This window comes from Geotrypetes seraphini, chromosome 3 (genome assembly GCF_902459505.1).
Source record: "Geotrypetes seraphini chromosome 3, aGeoSer1.1, whole genome shotgun sequence".
NCBI classification, from domain to species: domain Eukaryota; kingdom Metazoa; phylum Chordata; class Amphibia; order Gymnophiona; family Dermophiidae; genus Geotrypetes; species Geotrypetes seraphini.
Window position 1 is genome coordinate 354,869,798 of NC_047086.1, and position 18,702 is coordinate 354,888,499.

Below are 18,702 nucleotides of genomic sequence, written 5' to 3' on the forward strand. Positions count from 1 at the left end.
CCCTTTCCCCCTCTCTGCCTTCTCCATGTCCATCTCTCCCTCTCTTGCTCCCTCTGTTCTTCTCCAAATCCATCTCTCAATGTGCCCCTTCTGCACACCTCTGCCACCTTCTTCTACCCCCTCTGCCATCCCCAATCCATCTCTCCCTGTACCTCACACATCTGACAACTTTCTCTCCCTACCCCCAGTCTCTCCCCCAAGTCCCCAATGCTCCCTCTCCCTGAATCTGAAATGTCTTGGGTGGGACCTTATTTCTAGGGCACTCTGGTGGAAGAGGCACCTTGGTACTGTCCAGCGTGCCCGCTAGTCGGCACTCTCTGCCGCGTCCCTTCGCCAGCATCTACTCCTCCCTCCGCTGCATGTCTACCTTTAATTTCTTATATAAGCACTTTGCTGCCCTGCTGCCGTCCCTGGCATCTTCACTTTACTAATGATAAAATCTGAGTGATCTGAAAAAATATACAGCTGAAATTAATTGACTATAAGGCTTTTAGATTTTTATTTAAATATTTAGTGAACTGCCTCATCAACTTTCACCGCTGAAATTTCCTGATTCCAACACATCTAATGTGTACATCCTGGAAGATAAGAACTAAACCACTGCAACTTGGGACATAGGAGGGAGGGAATAGAAAGGGAAAATTGTTGGGCATGAGTGTGAGTGAGAGATGGTGTACATGGGGAAAGGAAGAAAAGAAAATTGGGCATGGAGAGAGTGCAAGGAGTGAGGTAGAGATGCATGAGGAATAGAAGGATGAGAGGGAAAAATGTTGGATATGGTGGTGGAAAGGGACCGAGGGACAGATTGAAGGGGATGCAAGGGAAAGGAATGTTGGACATAGTGATGGAGGGAGAGATGTGGCATGGTGTTGGAGAGGGGTGGTAGAAAGAAAGAGAAATGGGCATGGAGCTGGTGGGCAGTCGTGAAAAATGCTGCACATGATCTGGGGGATGAGAGGGAGAAATGTTGGATGTGGCAGTAAAGGGGGTGGAGAGATGCCTGGATCTCTCAAGACAGATGGACAGTGAGAGAGAGAGAGAGAGAGAGAGAGAGGGAGACTTGTTGCCAATAGGGGTGGAGGAGAGAGGAAGAAAAGTTGGACTCATGGAGGGACAGAGAGAGATGTTGGTTGGGGAATGGAATGAGGTCTTGAGGAAGCATGCAGGAGGCAGAAAGAAATATCGGATGCACAGTCAGAAGTGCAACCAGAGACTCATGAAATCATGAGGTAGGAAAAATGATTTTATTTTCAATTTAGTGATCTAAATGTGTCCATTTTGAGAATTTATATCTGCTGTTTATATTTTGCGCTATATTTGTCTATTTTTCTATAGTTGTTACTGATTGCATATTTTAAAGTCATCTGCCTTGACCTCTTTGAACCCCCCCCAATATAAATGATAACATTTTCTGTGTGTGCAGTGTGCTTTGTGGTTTTTTTTTTAATTTTGTGGTTACCATTATATATTAATAAGATTATATTGTGTGCATCTGAGAAATGAATGGAAGAAATTGCGTTACAACTAGTACTATTATTATGGGGCAAAGCTTGGGAGGAGGTACTCGGTTGGTATTTGTTAGGCTTAGGGGGTACTTGGCTTAAAGAAGTTGAGAAACACTGATCTATCTCACTGTAATTAACTACAATATATCAGTTTTGGTTTAGAAACTTAATATGAGTGGCTTCAGATGCTCATATTGCAGACTCAGAATTCTCATGCATTGCTTGTACAGTACAATGAACACTGGACAACTACATTCGCTTGGGCAATCTTTTTTGAGAAAGAGAGGAGAAAAGTACACAATATAATTAAATGTTAATAATGAAATAGTTCTGAATGTAAACTTTTTCAGACAAAACTTACCATATTTTATCCTGTTACTAAAGTATATATTAAAATGCAAGTACATGATAATTTGCTGTAAGTGCATGTACTTATTTTGTTGTGGTATCATCTTTCTAGAGCAATTATGGTGATAGGGATCAATTTATTAGCTAGGGCAATTCTGAATGTGTTGATATGATGAAGACCCACTAAGAAAATCAATAGTAAAGTTACAATCTATAATAATAAAATGCTAAGCGCGCATGCGCACTCTTCCCGTGTGTTCCTTGAGATCTGATCTGTCAGGATGTGGTTGGTAGAGTGCGCATGCGCGCTTAGCTTTCCAGTGGCCGCATGTGGCGTACGCCATTACCCGGATTGCCATCTTGCCGCCGGCTTTTTCTTTTCCGCCTCAACTCCTCTGTTCCATGGCATGGATGGAGGAGCGAGCGAGGCTGGGGAGGGAGGGGGAGTGGCGAACGGAAGGTTCAAATCCGCCCCTTCGCCTCTGAAGGTGATTTCCACAGGGTGAGGGGAAGCGGATGGTCGGGGCCCTAGCTGTTCGCTCTGTGCGGCCGCCCTCAGGCGTAGGAAGGGAAAAGAGCTGCCGACGGTAAGCCCAAACAGAAGCTTCAAATCCGTAAAATAATAAAAGAACCAGACAATTTAAATGACATACTTCCTCACACAGATTGCCAAACATATTAGACACTCACAAAATCCTTCAAAAAGAGATGTGTTTTTAATGCCTTTTTGAACTGCAGAACTGATGCATGAAATTGTAATGGCCTTTTCCTTTCCTTTTCCATCACAGTGCTAGCCCCTTCAACTTCCTTGCCGGTTCCATGACATTCATCCAACTCTATTTCAGATTCTGCACTCAATCTGTTTTGGCAGGATCTTTTCCTTCTCTCTCTACTGCCTTCCTCTTCCTCCCTTACCTCATAGATTTCTCTTTTCCACTCTTTTCTCCATTTCCCGCTTGATGCTCATTCCCTCTCACCTCTTCCTCTTGCCCCCCTATACTCCAACCCCCTCCCCCCTCGGTTCACTTCCAAGCTTCTTCTTTGTCTACACCTAAATACGCCCCTTCGCCTCTGAAGGTGATTTCCAGCTGGAGAGGGGGAGGGGAAACGGATGGTCGGGGCCCTGGCTGTTATAAATTGGCATCAGGGGGAGCAGAAAAGAGGTGCTGCTGGACAGGGGAAGAGGTGCTGATGGACATGGGGGGAAGAAAAAGGAAGGGAGGCCTACTGCTGGACAGGGGGAGCAGGAAAGAGGTGCTGCTGGCCGGGGGGGGGGGGAGGTAAAACAAAGGGAGAAGGGCTGCTGCTGGATAAGGGGAACAGTGGAGGGGTGCTGGTGGACATAGGGGAGGTAAAAGGAAGGGAGAATGGACAGGGGGAGCAGCCAAGGCGTAGTGCTGGACTGCCGAGGAAAAAGAAAGACAGAAAGAAAGAAAGACAGAAATACAAAAACAGGCTAAGGAGAGAGAGAGAAAGAAATAGACAGACACACACACATATATTCTAGCACCCGTTAATGTAACGGGCTATAAGACTAGTGTATCTATAATTTTTTACACTTGAATTCTTTATAACATTGTGTTCAATTGTTATTTATAACACTGATTTAACAGTAGGGGATGAAGACCAGTCAGCATTTTAAAACTTTTACTCAGATGATTTCTTAAAAGAAGTTGTTCTTGAATCAATTTTGTATGCTGATTCTAGAAATGATGTCTATTTTTGATTATCATGTCAGATTTTTACACAAAATAAGAAGTTATATTTTCATGATTTTAACTACTGTAAGCACAAATATATTCAAACACCATTTCACATGAGGTCAATTTTTATTACAAATATATTTTAAAAATAGTGTAAAGAACTGCCCTAGAGCCGCTATTGCCAGAGCACCGACATCTCTACAGGCACCCCCGCAGCTACCTCCAGCAACAGCTGAGCAGAGGTCCTAGCTGGCCTCTTTAAAAAGATCCTGTACCGCAGTCCACTGTCACAAGCCCACGGCCGCGAGTCCGAAGGGGCATGGCCCAAAGGGGCAGGACATGCCCCTTTTGAGCCCCTTTGCAGCCTAAGAGGAGCAGAGGGCAGGAGATTAATTTCTCACTAATAAAGGGAAAAGAAAGGCAAAGATAGTGCCATCTTTGCCTTTATCAGGGCCAATGGACTGCCATCTCCAGCCCTTAACATCACCAGTGCTGGGAAATAAGGTAATTTCATCTCCTCTTACTGCCTCTCTCTCCTCAGGCGAACCATCTCCGCCTCTTTAACCGGTTATGAATTTAATAGGGAGTTTTGATCCTGCTCCTGAAGAGGAGATAGTCAACCCTTCCGTACAAATGTTGGTACCAATTGTGAGTATGTATACACAACAAACAAATAAAACGTCTGAGGGAATGAAAACTTTGATTCCTGTTCGAATGGTAATGGAATCAAGCCAAGACTCTTTATCTAAGGACAAAGTAATTTCTTTAAACGATGTCTGGTTGGTTGTTAACAGAACAGAGTCCTCACTACAAAGTACTGTTACAAAACTTTGCCAGTTTTCATCTGACATAACAGTTAAAGTAAATGAACAATAAAATCAGATGTCATCACTTACTGCTAGACTTGATAAAGTAGATAATTCTGTAGATTTTTTACAAAAAACTGCTATGTCTAATATCAAAGAAAACTTGCTTTTGCATAATCAAATGGAAAAGATGGAGAATTTAGCAAGAGCAAGAAATGTTAGGTTTTTGAATTTCTAATCACATTATTTGGCACCTTTAGAACTCCTGAAGATGTATATGAGGGATGTTTTACAATATAATCAGGTGGATTTATTTACACCTGATAACTTATTCTACATCCCCAGGAGTACTAAAGAAACTGGTGAAGGAGAATTAGACAAGATTGTTTCCCCTGATAGTTTAAATATCTCCCAGTTTCTAGAATCTTCTAAAGATATGATTACAAAATGAGCAACTTTGTTGGTTACATTTAAATCAGAAATTGAAAAACAACTTATTCTTAAGTTGTATTTTGTGAATAAACAAGCTTTGTTTTGTGGACAACTAATGATTTTTCCTGATGTGTCAAGACAGACACAATATAGGAGAAAACAGTTCCTACTGCTTAAACCCAAAGTTTTGGCAGTGGGAGCTAGTTTCTTCCTAAAATTCCCTTGCAAGTGTCTTGTAAATTATAAAGCTGATAAATTTGTTTTTGTGGATCCATCACAAATGGAGAATTTTTTGATTAGTAAAGTTGTATTGAAAGTTTCAGATACTAATTTAGGTGTTGAAGAAGTTTAGAGCCATATTGGAATTGGCCATTTGCCTGTAACGGAAGATTATATATTGTTACCTATACAGAATTTTTACTATCTGCAATGAGCGGCCTTATTGATGTGGATGTGAAGTATGTTTTAATTTGACGTGTAGTGGTGGAAGCAGGACTTTTGGGGGGTCTATAAGCAGTTCATGCAGGATGCTTTTAGTTCCAGGCACAAAATTTTGCCGCTCTGGCCAAACTCTCACACTCCAATGTCTTTGCTTTGCCCGACTGTCCCATTCACATAGAAAACAAGGCATTTTTGTGAACCTAGCTTGTTGTCCTAATAGTATTCCTATAACTTTGAAGTCACCGCAGATAAGCCATTTGTGTTCCTCATACTGGATACTTGTTAAAAGTAGCTTCATGCTCTTGAATGTCTCTTTCATTTGAACTGAATGGGCCACAGGAATGGACCCATACATATTCCCATTATTACATTACATTAGTGACTTTTATTCTGCCATTACCTTGCGGTTCAAGGCGGATTCCATTAGAGGTTATCTGGACAATTCCAGAAGAGATTATATAGTTGAGCAGTTTACTTTGGGGGATTAAGATACTTCCTGTGGAGTTAGTTTGTCTTGATAGATTTCTTGAATAGCAGGGTTTTAATTTCTTTTCTGAAGGTTTTGTAGTCTGGTATCGTCATCAGTAGATTGGATAATTGGTGGTCAGGGGTTGTTGCCTGCGTGGCCAGTAGGCCATCATACATTTTTTTGCGTTTGACGCCTCTGATTGGGGGGTGCGTGAATGGTGTTTGGGTTCTCCTTTGCCTGGTTGTGTCAGTTTGGATACGGCGGTTGTTCAAGTAGGCTGGGCTGTCTCCATTGATTGCTTTAAATAGTAGACAATAAAATTTGAATTGTATTCTTGCTTGTATTGGGAGCCAGTGTGAGTCTAGGTATGTGGCGGTGATGTGGTCGTATTTCTTCTGTGAATAAATCAGTCTCAGGGCTGTTCCACTCCAGATTTTTTCTGTGTTGCTCCTACTTCCCAGGGAGCTCTACTGTCACCTGCAGTTAGTACCTAAGCAAACAAGAGCTCCATCGGAATTATATGAAATAAGGACAAAAATGAGAAATTTCCCAAACTGTTCTGCTAAAACATAAGAACTTTTGAACACTCCATGAACAAAACAGTCAACAGAAGCATCAGAGAAGCTCAGGTAGTTCCCCTGCAGACGCTAAAACATATTATACAGTATTCTTCTGGGCCCAAAGGGCTAACTGGCATCCAAGATACAACTTAGAGAAGCATAAATAGAACACCTTTGAGGCTCCTCTTTGATGAGTATAAAAAGTCTCCACTGAATAGGATCATGTTCGGTGCCATAAAAGTGCATTAATTCATTTATGTTATTGCAGTAAACCAAAGAATCGTTATGTGAGAATAAAGGAATTAGTTCTTTTTCTCTGTGTCTGTACCATGAGTAATGTGTTCCCAGTTCCAGAAGATTCTTACTTTTAAGCCGGGAGCCAAGTAGTTCTGCAGATTCCTTAGGCAAATTCAAATCACTTACTAGATCATTAAGTTCACTCTGAGAGAACATTAAGTTCACATTAAGTTCACCTGAAAACTTGGCTCTTTTCAAAAATCTAACACCTCCTGCTCTCTGGTACCCTTGTCCCTCTCTATTTTCTTAGCTCCTTTCCTTTTAACCCTTCATTGGAGTTCCTTTCTATCCTAACTCTGTAAACCGTGCCGAGCTCTACGCTTGCGGAAATGGCGCGATATACAAACCTAAGGTTTAGTTTAGTTTAGTTTAACTGTTGTGGAGTAAAGTCGTATTCAGGCTGGTACACATCATCAGTACCATCTTTGATGACTGCGTCAAGTTCACTTTCAATATCATCTTCTGCCAGGTTCTCTAAAACAGCTGGAGGAAGAGGAGCATGCAGGTCTTCTCCATGTGGAACTGGCCTAATGGCTGAAGGAATGCTTGGATTCACAATTTGGTTCTTATTTTTTGAATTGCACCACTGAACATTAACTAAACAGAAGTAACAGTCATTAAGGTGGTCTTTAGGCTCCTTCCACATCATAGAAATTGCAAATGGCATGCATGTTTTCTTTCCTTTTGTCCACAATCTTAGCCTCTCAACACAATAGCGGCAAACTTTCTCTGGTGCCCATGCCTTATCCTGGTCACCAAGTTTCACTTTAAAATAAGCATAGTAAGCTTTTTTCACATAGTCTGTTATATCTGCTCTTTGCTTAAGCACTGTATAATTTCCACAAATGTAACAGAAAACATTTGGATTGTTCACACACTTGCGTGTAGACATTGTAGAAATAAAATGAGAACAGCACTGGTAATGCAAGCATCTGAGATAAACAACACTTCTAAGGTCACACAATAATAATAGCAGCAACAGTTGTGCCAGCCTAAAGGCTTACAGGTCTGTATTGAGAAATTTCCCTCCAACAATACTCATTACATACTGGCACAGCAATAAATATTTGAAGTAAAATTGTGAAAAAACTGTACGTGATAGAAGATAACTAAGAACAGTTCTGGAATCAGCATAAAAAAGTGAGGTAATATCACATACAGCATTAGTTTTCAGTCATCCGATATCATGCAGACTGGTGAAATAGTTAGAATCCTACAGATACTGGTAAATAAAATAAACTTGTTGTTCAAAGTGGTTCCTACCTGGCCATGTTCCTTCCTAGCCCCCGGGCTAAACCAATGGCTGTGGAGGAAAGAGAGAAAATGTTAATATTCTTAGCAGAAGCATATGCTGTCATATGATCAACTTATGCGTGTTTTGGGCTATTTTATTGTTCACTAGCAAAGAAAGTCTTTAGCAATGTTTTATTGTAATTGTGTATTAATGCAATTTGCAAAGTGAGCAACAGTTTCAAATGGAATGCAAGAATGTACCTTGTAGTTCTGCACATGTCCACTTCTAAGAGTAAAATGAACACTTGTTTCAAATAATTTATATCCTGCTACACACACTGATAATGTATGATTGTAAACTAGTAGTTAAAGCAGCAGGTGGAAAACCATGAAGTAGGGTTTCAAATCCTGTTTCTCCCATTTATGCTCCTGTGATTTGGGCAAATCATTTCACTCTTCATTACCATAGGTACAACACTGATTTTAACCCTACTTGGCCAGAGAAAGAATGAACTTGGACAATTAACTACTACTTGCCTTGGGCTTAAATTTGGAAAATTATTTGTGTAACTAAATCAAAATAACATTTGGATTTCAATTACACTGTATGTGACAAGAAAACTCTTAAATGAAAGCTAGAAGTAATTCATATTTTGTATGATCAATTTCATTGCTAAGAATTTCCAGACTGTAAAATATATATGGATACAGAAGGCACACAGATTTTTTTTTAACAGAACTAGAAAGTTTCCCAATAAAATTCACCATAAACATAAAAAAAATGTATTCATGCAATTTAACAACAGATTAGGTTCTTTCCTTAATAATCTGGGTTCTCTTAAGATAAACAGGAGTCTGTACTTTAGCTGTTGATTCCCACTTCCTGTAAAACCACAGAAGGGTATCTAAGATCTTGAACTCCTCCCCTTCTGCAGTAGAGATCAGCTCCCTCCTCAGTTACTACCACAGCAATAAAACTCCACTGAAACATACGAAAGGAGAATGAGAGGCATGGGGAACTTCCCTGGCAATAAACATATTCTGCTCTGCTCGGAAACTTAGGAAATAAAACAATGATCAATAAACATTTAACAAGCAAATGGTGAACAAGTACATGAGCAGGTACTTGTACTTAGCCAACCTGCTAAGTACAACTAGAAGGGGCTAGATAATCTTCCAAATGGAAAAAGAATAGGAAACCCTCTGTTCCTATAACAACATCTCTGCTTAATTTTAGATACTGTAGAAGAGGTCTAGAGATAGACACTGGCAATCTCCGAGGCAGAAATCAGGTGAATCAAAGGTCCACACAGGGAGGGCAGTACAGACTCCTATGTATCTTAACAGAACCCAGATTATCGAGGTAAGAGCCTAATTTGTTGTTCTGTTACAGGAGTCTGTACTTTAGCTGATGAACCAAAACAGTGCTAGATGTCTAGGGAGGGACAGATGAGCCTGCCCGCAGAACCAAGAACCCAAAAGTAGCATCCTCTTGAACCACTACATCTACACTGTAGAACTTTGTAAAGGTATGAAGAGCAGTCCAAGTAGCTGCTCTACAGATTCCATCAGGCAAGACAGCCTGGGACTCTATGCCCAGGAAGTAGCTACACTTGTTGTCAGACCTCGACCATCGAAGGACTTTTTCTGGCTGCTGGTCAGATGGATCATAACTATGGACACTCACCCCAAGATTCCTCACACAGCGATGAGGGAAAAACTACACAGCCAGCTCCCTGATACCCAGGGGGTTCTTACTCAGGGGCCATACAGCCTGCGCTCAAGCCTCTGATGAAATCAGCAGGCGAGTTGCTCCCAAGGCTATGGACCTCGAGCTCCTGAAGGGACACAAAACAGACTGGCTCCACAGGTACTTAATAAGATTGGGCTGGGAGCAGCAGTCTACCTATGTGGGACTGTGTCCTTTCCCTGGCAGAGTAAGCCCAAAAAGGGACTTCTGAGCACATTTACTCCGGTTCCTAATGAAAGGTCTTTTTACTAAGTTTCACTAAAAAGTGGTTTGTGCTATTATTAGCACTTGGGTTTCCCATGCGCTGATGCCACTTTTTATTTTTAAGTCTGTATGACATATATATTATTCATAAATAAACACAAACAAGCAGCATGAACATATAGTAAAAGATACACAGACATGACTTAAACAGTGTAAAATACAGTATGAGTTCCTATCAATTAACATGGCAAAACCTCTAAGTTCTAAGAATTTAAATAGTCTTTTAATGAGATCCATTGCAAACAAAATTGATACCTGCCAGATTTTTTAGCTATATATGCCTCAAATCTATATTTATTAAAAAATTTATATACCACATACAACTATGCGATTTTTATATTACATACATAGAATTTTGTTTCTCTGCGATTACCATATAACATAGACATGTCTGAACAACATCATAATCGTTCCTGTTATGAACAGGGATAGAACGCAAATTCATTCAATTCAGAAATACAAGCAGGCTTTAAATCATACATTACTATATATTAAAAAAAAAAATCTAAAAAGGAGATTATCAGCTGGAATAAGCCTTAGCATAGGAAGGCATTGGCAAATAATTGAGTTTTCAGCATTTTCTTAAAATTCATCCTCCCCATACAAAACTGCAAGATACCAGGCAAGGCATTCCATAATTCTACGCCAGCCACAGATATCATTGATGCTCCAATCCTAGCAACATAATCGACATTCTACCCTCCAAACTTAATTTTATCCCATTTACATCTCTAAGTTCTCTTCTCAGTTTATAGATCTCAAAAAATTATTCTAATATCTTTGGGGAAGCATGATATAGGGCCTGTTTTACAAAGCCGCTCTAGCAGCTGCAGCGCGGTAACGGCCCCGAAGCCCAATGAGATTTAAAGAGCTTCGGGGCTGTTGCCGTGTGGTTTTGTAAAACAGGCTCATAGTCTCTGATGTCTAATCGCAACAGTCTTAAACTGCACTCTTTGTTGCATAGGTAACCAGTGCAGTTTCTTCAACACAGGAGTTGAGTGGAGTGAGAAAGTTAGGTCAAGTCTTTCAACAAATTCAAAATAATTTTTATAGTTAGTGATATCAAAATATCCAATAGTTTTCCATTAACTGAGGACATTTTTAGCGCAGTTGTAGATGGCCACATTTTCTATTTGGGAAGATTAGGTACTTACTTTGGTAATCTTCTTTCTAGTAGATAGGAACATCAATCTTGACCAACGGACTTTTAATCCTCCTTAACTGCGAAGTGTATAGACAGCCTCATTTACATTTTCATCTGCTCCACCTCCCCTCACTGTGAGCTATGCTGGACTTCCTCAAACTGTATCAAAGACGATAGTCAGCCCTAGAATGTGTACAAGAGAGAGAGGGGACACAGGAATTCTCCCCGACACACAAGTCTGTTCTGCTCAACAAGGACAATATGAAAAACACACGTAACTCAAAAGAAGAAAGACACTGTTGTGCAAATTAATTGTTAAACAAATATTATAGACATTATCCTTTATACCCCCTTTTTTGTTAGATGATATTTATTTGTGGGTTGGATAACATAGAAGTTGATCCATTCGTATTGTCTGATGTCTGAGACAGAAAGCAGGCTAACCGACTAATCAGGGTGGGCATCAAGACTGATGTTCATATCTACTAGAAAGAAGATTATTGAAATAAGCACCTAATTTTACCTTCTAGTGCAGTGTTTTTCAACCGCTGTTCCGCGGCACACTAGTGTGCCGCGAGATGTTGCCTGGTGTGCCGCCGGGCCGCCGGGCCCGGAGCTGACAGGGGGCCCGAGGCAGGGGCGCCAGTAGCTCGCCAAGGCAAAGTGAGTCTATCACCCAGGACTCACTTTGTCTTGGCGATCTAATCTATCGAGCAGATAAGTCTTCTTCTCCCCGACATCAATTCTGCAGTCGGAGAGGAAGTTCGGGCCAGCCAATCGCTGCCTGGCTGGGCGGAACTTCCTCTCCGATTGCAGAATTGACGTCAGGGAGAGCATGCGTCAGCGTCGGCTTTGGGGCCTGTTATCCATTGGTGGGTCCTGTTCCCCGATGGCAGCGGCAGTGGCAGTGGCTTGGGGAACGGCAGGGAGAAAGAAAGAAAGGGGGCAGGCAGGGAAACAGAAGGAAAGAAGAGAAACAGAAAAAAAGAAAGAAAGGTCAGGGAGAGAGGAAGAAAAAGTTGGGGGAGGGAATGAGGTGTGGAGGAGAGAAAGCATACAGGCTGATAGAAGGGAAGAAAGATTGGATGCACAGTCAGAAGAAGAAAGTGCAACCAGAAATCACCAGACAAGGTAGGAAAAATGATTTTATTTTAAATTTAGCAAAGTGGAGGCAGTATTACCACAGTTTTCAAAGGAATTTGCCCAAATAACTTAATAGTTAACTGGGTAAATTCCCAGAGATGAAAACTTCCCTTCACTTACTATGCACAGTTCTGAATTTATATCTGCTGTCTATATTTTACAATATGGTCACCTTTTACTAAACCGCAATAGTGGTTTTTAGCGCAGGGAGCCTATGAGCGTCAAGAGCAGCGCTGGACATTCAGCGCAGCTCCCTGCGCTAAAAACTGCTATTGTGGTTTAATAAAAAGGATGGAGGGTATATTTGTCTATTTTTGTATGCTATAAAAACCAAATACAGAGAGAGACTGAGAGCTGTTGACGAAGAGCTACGTGTGTGTCTTTCTTCGATTCCAGCCAGAATATCAGCTTTGTGTTCAGCCAAACAGGCCCAGGTTTCGCACTGAATAAAGTATTTTATAATTTTTATTTTGTAATAAAGTAATTATAAAATACTTTCTTTGTGTTTATTTGATTCCTATTCAAGAGAATTACTTTATATATAGTCAATATAGGCAGAGAGTTAAATTTTTTAACATTTTCTAATGGTGGTGTGCCTCGTGATTTTTTTCATGAAACAAGTGTGCCTTTGCCCAAAAAAGGTTGAAAAACACTGTTCTAGTGCAATAGAACATCAGTCTTAGACAACAGGACGTGCCAAAGCAGAGTCCTTGGACCTTAGGGTGGGACAGGCAAGGCTGATGTCAGTACAACAGAACCAAATTCAGAATCCTTCCTGGCTGCGAGATCCACCCTATAAAATTTGGTGTAAGCATAAAGTATGGACCACATACAAATTTCTTCAGGACAGAATGATCTCGCCTCTGCCCAGGACGATGCAATTCCCCTTGTGGAGTGTGCCTTCAAGGCCACGGGAGATTGTTTCCATTCCTGATATAAGCAAAAGAAATCATCATCCAGAAGATTCTCTCTCACTACTAGGGCTAATTATGTTTCTTCTACTCATATGAATGTTTTAGGGGATATTCTGCAAACTTAACACAACATATTACATACATTTGTGCAAGAGACTGTATTAAGGGCTACTTTGGTAGCAACTTTCTCAAGCAGTTCTGAGAAAGATAATGTTTTGTACATTTTTTTAAAGACAAGATCAGTTCTCTTTCATGGTCATGCTGATACAGAGGGAGTTTCTTGCTTTAAGCCTAGGGACTTGGCCCTAGGCATGTCCTTTCTTCTGAAATTTCCCAGGAAATGTATAGTGAAGTTTCAGGTGAGGGGCTACAGTTTTTTTTAGATTCTAAACATTTTCAAAAACTGATTCAGTCACAAGAAGAACAACTTGGACCAGGCTATTGTTAATAGCAGGAAGTTATTTCTTTGAGTAGTTATTTTTTTCCTTTTTCCCAAATTACTTTTTGTTTTTGAAACTGACAATGATGAATGCTGATTAAGGGCTCCTTTTACAAAGCTGCAAAACTGATTACCGTATTTTCATGCATATAACGCGCGCGTTATACACGATTTTACAAACCGAGCATAACCATGCGTGTTATATGCGTGAGCGCGTTGTACAATTTTTTTTTTAATATAGTTCCCCCCCGGACGTCCGATTCATCCCCAGCCCTGAAAGCCTGATGCCCCACCCTGAAGGGCTCGCACCCCCACCCTGAAGGACCGCTCGCACCCCCCCTGACGTCCGATTCATCCCCCAGCCCCCCCCGCACGGAGAAGCAGCCTACCTTTGGTTCCCGATGCCAGTGAGCCCTGCTGCTTCCTCTGCCGCTGGCCTGGACTCTCCCTGGCAATCACTGTCTGGCTCATCAATGTCCGTGCAAGGGAAGTCAGCGCTTTCATACTTGGCAGAGCCAACCTGGTCAGCTCTCCTGTATATGGACTTATTGCTCTTCCTAGTTAAACCTGAGACAAAGCTAGGAGGAGAGCTAGATTTGTCACAAAGTGCACTCCCCTATACACCTCCAAAACCCTTTTGTACTGGCATATAAGTGGCTCCTGCAGCCATAAGGGCTATTGGGGTGGTAGATAAGTGGGTCTAGGGGATTCTGGAGGTGGTTTGGGGGCTCACCGTAACCTATAAGGGAGCTGTAGGGAGGAGAAGACATGGCACCCTTTTTGTGAAGTTCACAGCAGTGCCCTGTAAGGTACCCCACTATTTAGGTGGCATGTCTGAGTGTGCAGTCCATCACTTTGCAGACCCCTCCCACGTCCAACAGGGCTTGTTCTAGGCATTTGGACTTGGATGGAAAGTTGGATGAAAATGTGGTATAAAGATAGATGATTTAATGGCTTGGATGATCAGATCAGCAGGACGTATAATTAGACAATTTTCGAAATGAAAAAAAAGTTGGACATATCTTTTGAAAATGTGTCTTAAGCTGTTTTTTTTACTTTGGACGACTTGCGAGATAGACGTAAACGGACTTAGACGTCCCTTTCGATTATGCCCCTCCACGCATAGAGAGGCTTTATAACAGCTACATTTTATTCTACTAAACATTTATTAAACCAATGCAGACAACAGCAGCGGCAATTCTTATGTTCTTAAAATAAGCTAGAGTTGAATTCAGTTTGATCTTTAATTAGTTTCTTTCCAATGCTAAGATTCTGCTAAGTGAAATGTTAAAAGTATGATTTGAATATTTAATGTTAGCACAAAAAAACCTAAATCAATCCAAGAATCAGAATGTTAAACTATAGCACACAAGATAGAAATATGTGTTCTTGTCCTGCTTCTGCTAGTTTACTTTTCCTGTGATGAACTTAATTGAACAGAGAATTCCTATTAAAAAATATTTTGACAAAAGTATTACTGATTTAATCAGACGTGTGCCAATCAAGGTTAAAAAAAAATTAACTAAAAATTAAATTAAATATTTGTATAGTTAACTTCATAAAACGTACATAGAAAGCTAAATCACTTGTAAAGTGATCCACAATGAGCAGTTTCTGATTAGCTTCAGTTGCGTCCAAAGCTAGCAAATGTTTCACCTTCCCATTTGTTTTAAGTACATTTTCTATGATACAAGAGAAGAATCTAAGAAATACTAAGGCACATCTCCCTGAAAAGAAATCAAGGGAGAATTCAAACAGTAGGTATCAGCATGATCTTCATGCTGGGTATCGTGGTTGCAGTTCTCGTCACAGCTGTGTAATGCCTTTACATGAAACAAGCTAAATGGAACAGTAAGTCACAGGGAATTAAGATCACTCATATTCTAGAAAGGCAAAATCATGGAAGTGCTCCGAGTCTGAATGACTCTGTGGCTTTCAAATTGAAATTAGACCAAGGACTCCAATTCCAAAATCTTAAATAAAAAAATCTAGACCTGGATTCTGACCCTAGAAGAACAGCAAAAACTCTGTCTATACTACTCTGAAGGATTCAATGGTCATCAATGAAGCTTTCAATTACATAACAGGCCAGATTAATTGAATGTCCTACACTTCACCTGTAGCCAAAAGGGAGTGAAATTCTTCCTGAAGAAACTGTTAATTTAAGGCTGTGCCCTATGCCACAGGATGTTTATAGTGTTGACCATATAGACCTGGTAGTTGTTCTGAAGGAAGAGAACAAAGCATTGCCCTCTTCAGTTTTCACTCCATCTATGCTGGTAATGTCAGCTCTTTCTCTACACATCTGAAATTTTACCAGAAATCCAAGTCTCAGCCTACCTGTTTGACATTGCTGTTTGTATGCCACACCACCATCTGAAATTAAACCTGGCCAAGACTGAGCTTCTTACCTTTCCCCCTCAACCCACTTTTCATCTTCTTTCATTCTCTATTTGCTTGACTAAAACTGTCATCCTCCCTGTCTCCTCACTCATATTTGGGTCAATCTTTTTGACTCCTCTCTTTGTCTTCAGATATTCAAAAGACTAAAAATCCACCCCTTCCTTTCTAAACACACTACCAAAAAATCTTATTCACACCCTCAACTGATTATGTGTATGGTAATAATAATTATATACCATGTAAACCGTTTTGGACCCATTTTAGGGGACAATGATGGTATACTAAAACTGGATTAATTAGATTTTCCACCAATGTTGCCACACTCTCATAACCCCTCTTCTGATATTACTGTACTTCATTGGTTCCCTGTTTCCATAAGCTCAAAATTATTTTATTGACATACAAGCACACTCATTTTGCACATTCTCAGCAATTTCTCCCTACACTCCTCCCTGGGAACTCATTTCATCAGATAAGCCATTCTTACTTGTGCCCTTCTCCTTCACCACCTACAGATTCCATTTACTGTGCTGTATACTTCAAATTGACTTTCTGAGTTAGTATGTCATGATCTATTTCATGCCCTATTCAAATCCAGGCTCAAAGCCCAACTTTTTAAAGCTGCTTTTATACCTTAACCTCTTATTTACCTATTTAATTCCAAGTGTCATAGTGAAGGGGGTTGGTGGCAAGGGCGGCGACGCCTGGCATTGCCAAGCCATGTACCCTCCATTCTTCCCCGTCGCTTGGGTACTCCCACATACCTCTTGAAATGTTTACTGGCAAGAGCAGCATCTCCCTCCTGCTGCACACGCCGGACTCGGCTCCCTTTAGACCCATGTCCTGGTTCCGCAACCAGGAAGCGACATCAGAAGGGAGCTGAGGTTGGCGCAAGCAGCAAATGGTAGATACTGATTGTACCAGTGAACATTTAAAGAAGCAGGTTGGGGGGGGGTAAGAGGAGAAGAAGTGCTGTCACCGGTGCCCCCCTTGTGAAGATGCAAAGATGGTGCCTGGGGGTAGTCTGCACCCCCTGTACCTCCTTACTATGCCACTGTTAATACCAATGGTCTTTTGACCATTCTCATAATAAATTCATCTTCCTAATCTCTTATTTGTCCTTTTTTAATGTCTTGAATCAAGTAGGGATTGTCTCTTGTGTCTATGTGCAGAAATGCATGTCTGTAGAACTATAGAAATGATAAAAGCACAGTTACTTACCTGAAATAGGTGTTATCCAAGGACAGTAGGCAGATATTCTCACATGTGGGTGATGTCATCCACGGAATCCGCCAAGGACCATCTAAAGCAGGGGTGTCCAACCTTTTGGCTTCCCTGGGCCGCATTGGCCGAAAAAAATGTTTCTGGGGCCGCACAAACACACAAATGCTGCAGCAAGACAGAGGAGGGAGCTGGCAAGATGGTAAACACCCAGAGGCAGCAGAAGAAAACACTGCATCGCCCTTGACCGGGGCCGCATAAAATACTTCACGGGGCCGCAGGTTGGACACCCCTGATCTAAAGTGAACTGTCACTTTAAGAAATTATGACTGTCCAAACCATACATGTGCAGGTGCCCTCCTACCCGCTGCCAGCTCACAGGATAATCGGTTCAGTAACAAAGATAAGAAGCCAAATAGGGAAGGTGGGCAGGTTGTAAGAATATCTCCCTGCTGTCCTTGGATAACACCTGTTACAGGTAAGTTACTGTGCTTTATCCCAAGACAAGCAGGTGGTACATTCTCACATGTGTGGCTTCTCCAGCTAACAAATAGTGTTGGAGGGTAATTGGCTTCTAATTGAAGATTAAATTTCAGAGAACTTTGCAGCCACTGACTATCCTGTCTGCTAATATTTTCCAAACAGTAGTGGGTTGTGAATGTATGAACTGAGGACCAGGTGGCTGCTTTACAGATGCCAGGACCCCTCTGAACTGACCCCTTCCCTCCCACACTCCCGTGTGCGGTTATTTGTTATAAATAAACAATTACAAAAAAAAAATGGCAGGAGAGATGCCCACTCCCTCCTACCACCAGATGCCGCTCAGCCCCCCCCCCACTCCACTCCTGTACCTATTCAAGAAGTAGACAGCAGGAGAGATACCACTCCAAAATGGCAGGTCTTCCCCTTCCTGGTGTATCCTGGGATGCACAGGGAAGAGCCTAAGACCTGATTGGCTCAGACATCTAAGGCCCCTCCTCTTGAAGGGGCCTTAGGCGTATGAGCCAATCAGGTCTTAGGCTTATCCATGTGTATCCTGGGATACAGAGGGAGGAGCCTAAAGCCCCGATTGGCTCAGACACCTAAGGCCACCTAAGGGAGGGTGCGATCTGCAATAGGGAGTGAAGGAGGGGGCTGGATCTGCAAAAGGGAGGGTGTTGGATCTTCAATAGGGAGGGAAAGGGGCTGTTGGACTCATGAGGGAGGGGGGTTGGGAGGGGTTTGCTTGGGCTGCTGGACCTTGAAGGGAAAGAAGACAGTTACTAGATCTGGTCTAGGGATTTTGGTGGAGAAGGGAAACAGGTGCTGGGTCAATGTGGTGGGTGGAATGGAGCTCGAGGGAAAGGAGAAGTGCCACACCCACACCTGGGCATTGAAGGGAGGGGATAGAGGTGTTGGACCCATAGGAAGGGGGCTAGAGGGAATGGAGAGAGGTGCAGGACCTGCAGGGAGAAAAAGAGAAGGAAAGGGAAAGATAAAAGGTGAACCAAGGGGATGAAGGAAGATTGAAATATTGAATATAGTGCAGGGAGGGAGGAAAGAGAGAGTGTGAGAGACACATTGGTGTAAGGGAGTAAGAGAGGGGAGAAACTGGATACAGGAAAATATACAAAAAGAGGGGAGTTGGTAG

General features: G+C 41.7%; 1 protein-coding gene across 1 annotated transcript in view; it reads right to left on the bottom strand.

Moving 5' to 3' along the window:
• GPATCH2 (G-patch domain containing 2) overlaps positions 1 to 18,702 on the bottom strand; it is a 341,444-nt gene that overhangs the window by 107,219 nt on the left and 215,523 nt on the right. Inside the window, 1 exon segment of the mRNA XM_033936572.1 lies at positions 7,825 to 7,864. Within this exon segment, the coding sequence (XP_033792463.1) occupies positions 7,825 to 7,864 (40 nt within the window).